Source organism: Cygnus atratus, chromosome 7, assembly GCF_013377495.2.
Source record: "Cygnus atratus isolate AKBS03 ecotype Queensland, Australia chromosome 7, CAtr_DNAZoo_HiC_assembly, whole genome shotgun sequence".
Lineage (NCBI taxonomy): Eukaryota > Metazoa > Chordata > Aves > Anseriformes > Anatidae > Cygnus > Cygnus atratus.
In genome coordinates, this window is record NC_066368.1 from 37329544 (window position 1) to 37340599 (window position 11056).

General features: G+C 41.9%; 1 protein-coding gene across 1 annotated transcript; it reads right to left on the minus strand.

Annotated features, from left to right (window-relative positions):
• Nucleotides 1-428: 428 nt before the first annotated feature.
• Nucleotides 429-9111, minus strand: PLAU (plasminogen activator, urokinase). Its single transcript, XM_035545476.2, has 11 exons — nucleotides 9007-9111; nucleotides 7392-7499; nucleotides 6267-6309; nucleotides 6007-6111; nucleotides 5342-5507; nucleotides 5017-5102; nucleotides 4722-4911; nucleotides 3939-4093; nucleotides 3251-3391; nucleotides 2487-2635; nucleotides 429-1623 (listed from the first exon to the last, which is right to left on the minus strand). Exons 2-11 carry the CDS (start codon nucleotides 7449-7451, stop codon nucleotides 1429-1431), a joined length of 1290 nt encoding a protein of 429 aa, XP_035401369.1. The 5' UTR covers nucleotides 7452-7499; nucleotides 9007-9111; the 3' UTR covers nucleotides 429-1428.
• Nucleotides 9112-11056: the final 1945 nt, after the last annotated feature.

Genomic DNA, 11056 nt, shown 5'->3' on the forward strand with positions numbered 1-11056 from the left:
CCTCCCCTGCTGAGTGGTTGGAAGCTTATTGCAGAGCAGTCAGGGAGCACACTGCTTCCTTGAGGTGAAACCAAAGCAAGACATCTAAACAAGACATTTTGCTTTGAAAGTTTGCCTCGTGTGCTGCAATTACTTGGAATGTCTAGTCTACAGGAATGTGGGAGAACCACATAGAAAAGAGATCACACCACCACAGATAGTGGATCATATTTTTCGGCCTATGCTGCTTGACTTACTCATTTACAGATTGTCTTTTAGTACTGTAGCTCAGAGTTCAAGGCAGTCAATTTTTGTGTGAAATGCTTTAGTAAAGAGGAAAATCAGAGATCTACCTAGAGAGACAGTGATTAGGGTTAGAACTTACTAATAACAGTCCTGTTTTGAAATCCTAGCCTTTCCACCAGAGAAGGAACAGCCTCATAAGAATAATAGTTTTAAGAATAATAGTTTTATTGATAGATTTACATATATAATACAAATAAGTTAAAACATAATAAAAATAATTAAATAAAACAGGAGGTTCCAGCCCTCATATGAATAATTCAGTCTATAAAACAAAAACAAGTCTTAAAATAAAACCAGCATAAGCCTTAGGAGAAGGAAGTAATTTCCATATCATATCAGTTAAGTGAATGGAAATAACTTACTGACTTTTGAAACCTGTAGCACTCAGTGAGTACTGAATCCATATATCTTCTCAGTGTTGTGCACATACATGGAAAGAGGGAGCTTAGCCAGACTTCTAAGGGGACTTAGAAGGTAGAAGAGGAAGTCCAGTCATGTTGTCAAAGTTCTCTTCTTTAGCCCCCTTCTTCAGGGTATAAACTCTTGATGTATTCATACCAACATAGCTACAGTTGTCATCCTGAAGATTTTAGTGTTAAGTTTACAGAACTGAGCCCTGTATACCGCCTGTTGCTTCAGCCTGAGTTGACTTTGGTCCTTCTTCATACATTAAGTGACAAGTAGTGGTGGTACAATTTCTTGCATATTCTGATGCAAAGCATAGTCACCCTCTCAGTACTGCTGTTCACACATTAGGTCTGACTCAGCACTGCTCAGGGTGATGGGGGAAGATTTTAGACCGAAGCCATGTATGAAATGCACACAAGTAAACTGAGTTAAAGCTTGACCAACACTACCAGACCAAATGCCAGTTCATAAATTAAGTAGACAGATAACTTGATATGTATAGTACTGTGCATGGGAATACTCATTTAAATGTTAAATACTTCAGCTTCCCATAGAGTGGTTCTTGGTAATTCATAGTACTGAGTGAATACTGTCTTTCTGCACCAGAAACTGATGTTAGTGGCACACCACAGGAGCAGTTAAAAAGTAAAGACTCTTATGACAGTCAGTATTTTTGGGTCCTGGCATCAGCACAGACTTAGTCCTGTTCATTTCAGTCCAGATGTAGAAAAAAGATCACTTGGGTTCAGCGAAAGAACGACTTTTGGTGAACACTGCATTCATATTGGAGTCAATCCAGTTAAGGTATTTAGTAACTCTGGTGTAAACACCTGGCTTGTTTTTCTTTGCGCAGCCATCTCCCCAGCTGACAATCCCGTAAAGCGTCATCCTGCCATTGTGCTCACAGACCATGGGGCCACCAGAATCTCCCTGACAAGGGAAAGAGTAAGTTGAGCTGTTTTCTGCAGATAGAGCCTTTATAACAGGCAACCTGTTAGTGCTGTTCTTCTGAAATGGAAGAAGCAGTCAATACCCATGAGCTAGTTCTGATTTTTGAAAACACTGTATAGGTGGAACAGAATGCTCAGCATCTGCTGCAGCTATAGCAGTCTGTATGGTAATGAGTTCTCTGGTCACCCCTAGCTTGCACAGACAATTATTCTGGACACAGTACTTATGGAAGTCATAGTGACAGCTGTTAGGCTAGTTATATAAGATTAAAGTCAGCATGTCCAATTCTTTATCACAGAATTAATCATCCCCCTACACCCAAGGTACTTGTACACCTAAGGGTAACCCCTGTTTATTTAGTGGCACATGTGGCACACCCTTGCTGCCTAGTGAGGTGCAGCCAAACAAATGCAGTTTTGAGGAATCTGTCTAAGGGCTCATCATCCTCCTGTAATCTACCTTTTGTCCCTCCACAAAACTGTAGTTCAAGTTAGAAAAGTACAGGCTGAGACTGGCACAGCTGCTGCATTCCTCTGATGTACATATCTACTGGCCATTGCTGGAACAGGTTGTAAATAAAAGTTCTGAGGAGCAGCAATGGCTAAGACACTGCAGCTGCTGCTCCTCCAAAGGCTGGTCTAGAGAGGTTAACACCTAACTAGATCCCCACCTGCTTCCCTGTGTTCGGTCACAGTACAGGGTCAACTCCACTAGCTGTACTGGGGAGCCTCTATAGAAAGAGGGACTCCTGAATCTTAGAATTAGAAGATACTACCATTTGATCCAGATGGTATACATGCATTTAAAGTGTTTTGAAACAAGCAAACAAAACCTAGTTTTACCTTGCATGCATCAGTTGCCCACATGGAGTCTCCAGCACAGACCATGTTGTCAGTAACTCTGATACTGTCGTAGTACTCAGTTGTGCATTTCTTCTGTGATATTAAGTTAACACTGGCTGACATCAGTCTTTGGGCATAGTAAATATCATCTGGATAGTAAATAGAAGAAGTCTTTAACTATTTTCACCCTCCAAGAGGAAAAAACAAACAAGCTAAACTGTTTCTGGTACTCATTAAAGCAATGAAACAAGAAAGCCAACACCACCCTAATCATTCCAATTCTGATTTGAGGCTCTTACTTCCAGCTTATATGGCATTGTTTTACTTTTACCGTTAGTGACTATATAAGCTTTTAAGAGAAGGAAAAGCGTTCCAACTGCTATGAAGCTTTTTTTGTCCAAAAAAAATCAACTTTTTTTTAAAAAAAGTTCTCTATAGATGCTATCCTCACTTAATAATCTAGCACAGCTTTGTGTTCTAGTTCTCACTAGATAAGGGTTGAAAAATTGCTATTTTTACATCTTGGCTTACTGGGCATGGTTGACAACTGTGAGAAGAATCAGATAAATACTATTGGCAACTAGAAAAAACTTAAAGAAAATTCTAGAGAAAGTTATAGCAAGAAGGACCTCATAAGCACATGGAATATATAGAATAGCAGCAATGCTTTTTTCTCTCCCAGTCTTTTGGGGATCATGGTATAGAAAATAACCTGCTTCCATACAGTTTAAGCAAAATTTTAGAAAGGGAAGTTATTCACTTACAATAATCCTGTTTTCCATAGCCAGCTATTTCACACCGGGTATTGTCGTATAGGTTAAGGTTCCTCTCTGGCAAGCAGACTGTTCTGACATATTTGGATTCTACTGCACACTGTCCAGAAGCTGTTCGTATTCTTACCAAAGCTAAGAAAAGAAGTCAGAAGTCACAGAAAATACATTTGAACTTGTAAAGCAAGCTCCCTTCACATTCCCTGAAACTAGAAGTGAGAAGTGTCCTGTACAGTTTATGGGGATTCTGGTTACATATGTCCTCTCATTGCTTTTAGAATGGCTGTAGTAATTTAGTGACAAAATTAATTTTCCAGTATTGAAACTGCTAAACATTCCAACTTGAACTACTTTCCTGAAAGGATAGGGGGTTATAAATCAGTGAGAAGATAACCTTTCAGAGTATATCTTCAACTACATAAAAATACCAGTCTACTGACTGTCTCTAGAGGGTGGCATCAGTCACCACACTCAAGAGAGGGCAGTTTATACTGCACTACTCACCAGAAGGGTTTATGAAAGTGTTCTTTCAGGCCTAGTTCTCAGAAGCACCTGGCTCCTGATCGTCTTCATCTCTTCTCTGGTTCTACTTTTTATACTTGACATACACTATAATTACATAGCCTCCAGCTCCTCCAGCTATCCTCAGTGTTTTAAAGGCTCATATTAAGATGACACTTACCAATGTCATTCTCATTGCCACCTGTTTCATCTGTAAAGTCAGGGTGAGAGATGATTTCATCCACCATGAACACTTGTTCGTTTTCATCAGTAACATTCAGTATGGACTTTCCAAGGAAGACTTTGTATACAGGTGTACTTGGTTTTCTTTTTGACCTGAGTGAAAGTAAGAAGATCCATGAAGGCTACTGGTTTCTGACAGAGGTCAACAATTTAAATCAAGTCCCAGTTCTGTTTCATGTTTTCTTTAGTGCTGACAAGAAAAAGCAAAGTTGACTCAGCTGTGAAAGTTGATCCAGTACACTAAAAGGAAGGACACCTGATTCACTATTTAGAGTGAATAAGCCAGATGTCCAGGCACTGCAAAATGCATGTCTAGCTAGCTGCTACTAATGCCAGGCATCAGCAATCAGACTCCCCAGCAGAACGTAAGGAGGATCAGCTTTCCACAGGAAAAGAAAAAACACCCTAAATGAATTGTTCAGCAGCTCGTCACCTTTCAGTACAACTGTTAGGTTTTGGGAACAGCTAAGGTAGAATGAAATCTTGGAACCAAGTTAAGGTAAATTTGTTTGAATTTCATAATCCATCACAATGTTTGCAATCTGTTAGCTCAGTCTGCTGAGCTTGAACTTCCAAAGGCATGATGTTTATGGCTGCTCTTCTTGTTCTGCAAAATTAAAAGAACAAGCTAACTAGTAGATTTTCATCTTTGCTTAGCGAGGGGAAAAAAGTCAGCTGAAGAAAGCTGCAAATGGAAGGATGCAGAACTGTACACACTTACGGATCATAAAAGCAGTGTGCTGCTGTAAGCACCCAGCAAGGGTCAATGAGGCTGCCACCACACAGAAAGTGATCGACACCCTTGATGTTTTGGAAGATGCCAGCTATCCAAGGCTGAGACTCAACCTCAGCCTGGCTTCCACCAACAATCTTGAAGTACTTGCTGATGCTTCTTTGACCACATGTGCGCTCTGTGAGGAAGATATCATTCAGATCTGGATTTCATTCTGATGTTCACATGACAGACAAGCATCTACTCTGCTAGAAACAGTTGTCTTGAAAGTCGTGTTACTTACCACACTTATCTATGTTGCAGGGTGTTTCTTGAAGGGAGAATCCCCTCCAGGTGTAACACCAGGGCCTGGTCCTTCCATTTGGGTTTCTGGAAGGATACAGGAAGTATACTTTTCATCAACACAGTTTACAAAATTGTTATCTTAGATTTGTAACAGTCCTGGAAAGGCCATAGGTGTTCTGTTGCAAGATATGCCAGAGAAAGTGATTAACTGTTTGAACACAGAATTGGTAGCTTTTGTCATAGCTGTTATTCCTTTAAACATGTACCATCCTTCAAGACATTTCTAGGAATGCCATTACAGGAAGATGGATGCATCATCTTACCTGCAGTAGTTGTGTTTGCCCAGTCCAAGCTGCAGAGCATTCTTCATGTCAGCATGGTAAGCACCTCTCTTGATTACTGAAGGAAGATCCCATAGTAAACAGTCTCGTTCAGTTGCTGTTCCTCTGTAGTTCTCCCCATTTCCAGTGTAGCATATACTGTCATCGTCTGAGAAGAAAAGAAAACTTTACTTGTATCTCAGAACAGATACAATAGTTTTTGGATCATTTTTATGAGAAAGCATGCATTACAAGTGAAAACAGATGACTGATTGTATGTTCTTATTTAATGTTTTCTATTTGAATTTTGCACATCAAATATCTTATGCTTTAAAGCATGCATACTGCTTTTTAAAAAAATTTCAGTGTACTTCAGAATATAATCTTTTCCTCTTCTGGACACTCCCAAACAAGTTCACTTAATTTTACAAACTAAACCATGGATGAGGAAATCAGGAACATTTGTGAGGAACCAGGGACAAGAGAACTTGAAATCCCAGTTTTGTTCCAATATTTAGCCATTTCTCCTCAAATAATCTATTAGTATAAGGTGCTGCAGGATATCCAGTCATGTTTTACAGGTACTGTTTTCACTTAACACTTCATATTTATCAAGTGCCCATCTCTCCAATTACTTCAGTTATTATCAAGGAAGATTGATACTCTACCTATTTCACAGTGAAGCCCACCGTATCCTTCTGGGCACAGGCAACGATTTATTCGGCTAAAGAGGTAATAGGTAATGCATGTTCCTCCATTCAGACAGTGACATTCTGCAAGTAGAAGTCATCACTAATTAAATAAAGGCAAAACATTTGATTGGTGAAGTAAAGTGAAGTGTAGTTGCAAACGAAGTTTTGTTTAAGTGTCATTAAAAGTATCTATCAAGGTTAACAAGCTCTTTTTAAGTTAACAGGCAGATACTTACCCCTGTGTTTATGTGATGGTCTGTAGTGCTGCTTGCCGTAAGCCTACGGGGAGGAAAAGAGATATTTAAGGAAACTTATGTGGTTTTGTTACCCATTACAGGCCTAAACTGTGTTCCCTATTGCATGCTTTCCCCAACACTTGAAAGTTTTTTTGCTCATAGTTACCAGCTCAACTTGCTCTATAGAGTCTGCATGCAAATGAGAAGTGGAACTTAGCTTTAGCAAAGCAGACAAGAAGATGCCATACCAAAAAAGGAAAAAAAAACAAAACAGTCTGAAAGACTCTACCAACCCAGTCCATCACATCAGGTCAACATTGTGAGTTATTTCTGCTGTGAGGAACTGAGCAGCTCTCAAGGGTCCCTGTGGAATCAGATTTCTCCCTCCCTACCTCTCAGTTCCTAAGCAGTACAAAGATGGAATATCCTCCAGCTACCTGTCCTTTTAGTGACCTTGGTGCTTCATGCTTGTGCCATGGGATAATAGCCAGTAGATTTACACAATAGATTCTTGCCCTGTACTCAAGGTCCTGCCTCCACTTTTCAGGCTGGATATTTACTCCCATGGATAAAGAGATAAAACTAGTCTTTTCACAAAGGTCATGTGGGCTTGTCTGAGCTAAAGTGTCACAGTGGCAATATAATTCCATAATATCAGGGAATGGCTCTACTAATAGATATGAACTGTCACATAAGTTGTGAGACAAAAATACTCCAACTTCAGGTCTGTTGCTTTTTTTTCAGCTTTGCACTCAAGTAGGATAAGGTGGAAATTTACTTAAGGTCTAATATCCACCTGCGTGAAAGGCTATCAAATTCTTGGTACTTGATGTCCAGATCTAAATTGCATTGAGAAGATACAAAAGCTAGATTTCTTGGTCATTGCATGGTGTCTTCACTATTTGTGCTCTAGAAGATACCTTAAGGTAGAACAAAATCAGAAGAAAACCAAAGGATTCAAAAATGTTTCTTGGAGATATATGTGCAGCAAATGTACATGTACATGCAAAGGCAGCAGAAAGGAGAATTCCAGTTGAAATCTTAGTACCCTGTCCAAAGCACAAGTATAATCAAAGAACAGAAGTGGTTCCAACTACAACCCCCCTCATTTATTTCAAAACTTACAGAATCTAGTCCCGTGACAAGAGTGCTGAGGGTTACTGAGAGGAAGATAAATAGCTTCATGGTGTTAGTTAACTTCTCACTTTGTTCCTCTTCTGTTTTGTTTTGATTCTGAAACGGAAAGAACTTAGTAGCATGTTGTAGCTTGCTGTGTCAGCTTTCTGTTGTCTTACTTGGTTTCAGTGTAAGTCACAATACAATTGACAAGAATTACAAATTGCCTTACTGTGGAAGATCTGCATGTTGTTGCCATAAATTCAATAAAAGGTTATTGTTTCATTGCTTGAAGCTTTTTTGTACATTTAGAAATATAACCAGATTTTGTGACATTCAAATGATTGAGACAGGGCAATAGGAAAAAATCCATACTCTTAGTTACTGCAACATAGACTAGCAGTCAGAAAGTGGCAGATTGATTTAGTCGCAGTCCAGCAGTTTGTACCTATTTAACTGATCATTACTACCTTGTAGCAAGACTCATAAGAGCACTGAACATCCCTATTTACAACCTGGAAGGGAAAGCTTGCATTTTCAGTACCTCCATCTAAGACCTGGAAGGGAAAGCTCATGTTTTCAGTACCTCCATCACTATCAGCTGCATCTTGTTGATGCCGGGCACTTGCATAACCCTGCCTGCCTCCCTGAGTGCCTCTGCCCACCACAAACTCTTGGAAGTCTGGTCTTGCGGTTACCTCACTTAAGTATTAGAGAGGCTTAGAATGTGTTCTGCCTTGACTTCTTACAGGCAGTTACTTCTTGTCACCAAGCTCATATATCAATCTTTCCAAGTGACTGTTAAAAAGACTAGTTTGGAAACGTGATGCAGGAAGGAGCTACAAAGTAGTCATTTATTTTAAAAAATGCAGTGCAAGTCACGGGATTTTTTTTTTATACTTTTTTTTTGGAAGGAAGCACCCTCAGTTCAAAAAAAAAAAAAAACACTGAAAGAACTGTAAAGAATCATTAGGAGACTCCAAAGGAATTTTGCTTCTAGCTATATTAACAGGTTTTGCAGACTAGAGTTGGTGCCCCATGTTCTTTCTGCTCCTGAGGTTTTCAGGTTGCACTAGTTGTCATTTGGTCCCCAAACTGAGTGTCCACTGGCATCTGAGTGCACCTTCCAGGTTAATTCAAAGCACTGAAACACAAGTACAGGCCAAACTGGGGCACAAACAGAAGCATGAGAGAGGATCAGTGCATTCATTTAAAAAACGCGTACAAGATCCCAAGCAAACTGCTAATGCAGATACACCCTCTGCTTTATAAGCAGATTTTACAATGCAAGAACGCAAACCGTGCCTCAGACACCTGGACACACACACTGTTCAGATGCAGCTCATGTTTCTGCAGACGGACTTTCCCTTCAGCACAATTCACATTAAGACAGCTACTTTTAAACGCGTTTAGCAGCTATGCAAATCATTCAGTCCCCTAATTAATTATTTTCTCAGGCCCAACCCTCAGCGAGCCGATTTCTGCTGAAAACCACGCCGGTACAGCGCGGCGTGCAGGAGCGGCCTTTCCCCTCGCTACCCCGGGGCAGCACCGCTCTGTCCCGTCCCCCCACCGCGAGCAGCGATGGCTTCTCCGCGCCGAGGATGCCCAGAGCGATACTTACCAGCCTAGGAGCTGGGCACGAGGCCGGGCACAGCACAGCCAGAGCTGTGGCAGCAGCAGCCCGGGGCGGGCGCTATAAAGGCCCGGCCGGGGCGGTGCCGCCGTCGGTCCCCGCCCGCCCCGGACCGGGCCGCCCCCCGGGCTCACCTCGCCGCGGGGTGACTCAGGGCGGGGGTTTTCGGTTTCGGGGGGCAGCGGCAGCCGGGGTGAGGTACACTTGGGGCAGGGAGGCTGCTTTTGGCCTCCCCGTGGCCTCCGGCAGTTTTTACGAGGGGTTTAAAAACAAAAGAGAAACGTGAGTGGCGGCCGTGAGAAGAACGGCTTGTGTTGAAACACCCCTGGAGACATGAACGAGCGTGGTGTGTTTTATTCAGATTTTTGTGGGGTTATCCACAGTGAAAGAAGCCCTAGCCCCCTAGCCATGAAGGGGATTATATGGGTTAAGGGCGGCTGAAGGCAGGATTTGCCGGCACCTCATGGAGGCCCTACCTGCTGCCAGGCTCAGCTGCTGCCGGGGGCACTGGGGTGGCCACAGCTTTGTGGGCTGGGAGCTTCGCTGTCCCTGCTCCTCAGAAACCTGTCGTGGTTTCACCAGAGCGGTTTCTCTCTTCCAAAGAAATACTTGAAGCACAGCCATTTTGTAAGATGGAATTGGCGATGTCAACTGTCAGATGTTCAAAAAATGCATGCCCCAAAAAACAGCCTTCTCTGTGCCCAGCCAGTGCGTTTTCTCATTATGCTGTGACCTCGAAGCGATGTAGTGAAAAACAAAATGGGCACAGCCATGGTGTTTGGCTTCAGGTACTGCAGGTGACTAAGCAGAGGCAGGTCTCCATGGGCTGTGTGGCAGATAAAAAGCAGTTTCTTCAGGGACCGCTTTGGAGCAGGGATTGATGTGAATTTCCCTCAGAATGTTTTTCATAGCTGGACTATTCGCAGCTTAAGGAGGCCACCTTTATGTGTTTGGCATGTAACTTCACTGGTAAGAGAACGGTGTAGCTTTCTTCTCCCCCCCTTTCTTTCAGTTGAGTCTGTGGTATAAGCATTCATTTATTCAGGTACTAGGTGCTTACATTCTCTATACCTCTTTGTTATCAGCTCTTCGGGCTCATGTCAGAACAGTCCTCACCTCTGCTGAAAGCATGCTGAATTCACATTCACTGGATGGCAGGAACCACATCTAGAGAAACAGATCAAGTTGGAAGTCAAAGTGAACATAGGTAAGGAAAAATCTTTCTGCATCTCAGAAGGGTAATTTTTCCTCACTCTCTCTGTGGTGAGTGAATATCACAAGCAAACTGATCCTTTAAGAAATAGGGCAGATAATATGAAAGTAGGATCTCCGTTGCACTTTCTTCACTCTAGAGGAGTGTCTGTAGACTAAACTTATTCTAGGGAATAAATTCCAGGAAAAATAATGTAGATTTTAAAATCACTCTGTAACTGTTATTCACTTAAAAAAAAAAATAATACACAAGCCTTATATAATAAGCGAAGAAATGGGTCATGCTTTGGTTCATCATGGGGGAAGGGAAGGGACAAGCCGCCAGGAAGAGGAGGGCTCCTCCAGGTCTGGACAGCTCCTCTTCTTCCTCCTCCACCCCTCCCAAGGAAGAGGTGCCAGGCCTTGGCAGCTTCCTCAAACTTTCTGGAAAAGGAGTCAACAGGAGCATCAGGATTTCCTCTTTCACACTTGCTCCCCGAGGAGTGCTGTAGAAGTGAGTAATGACCTTTCCCCTGAACTTCTGACCAAGCAGAGTAATGTCACCTGTTCATCTTCTTTTTCTTAAAACACAAAGATTCATTCTTGTTTCCCAGGTGAAAGAGACAGAAACTTTTGTTGTTTTCACTGTGGCAAAAGACATGGCAAGAATCAAAATTCACTTTTTCTACCCTTCCTCACAAACTTAGGTTTTTACTGAAATGCTGTGTTGCTTTATCCTTAATGGCAAGTGGCCTGGTCTGTGGTGTTTCTTTGTTTCAATCAGACTAAGTTACTGATCAGAAACAGTCTGTTGGGTTTGCATTGCCTCTTTGGTGTCATCTGATTC

Bases quoted from the DNA above. Each gene is read 5' to 3' on its own strand.
- PLAU (XM_035545476.2), bottom strand. From the start codon at position 7,451: ATGAAGCTATTTATCTTCCTCTCAGTAACCCTCAGCACTCTTGTCACG. The intron at 6,310-7,391 runs GTAAGTTTTGAA...TCCTCCCCGTAG, and splicing joins TTGTCACGGGACTAGATTCT to GCTTACGGCAAGCAGCACTA. The intron at 6,112-6,266 runs GTAAGTATCTGC...TTCTACTTGCAG, and splicing joins ACCATCACATAAACACAGGG to AATGTCACTGTCTGAATGGA.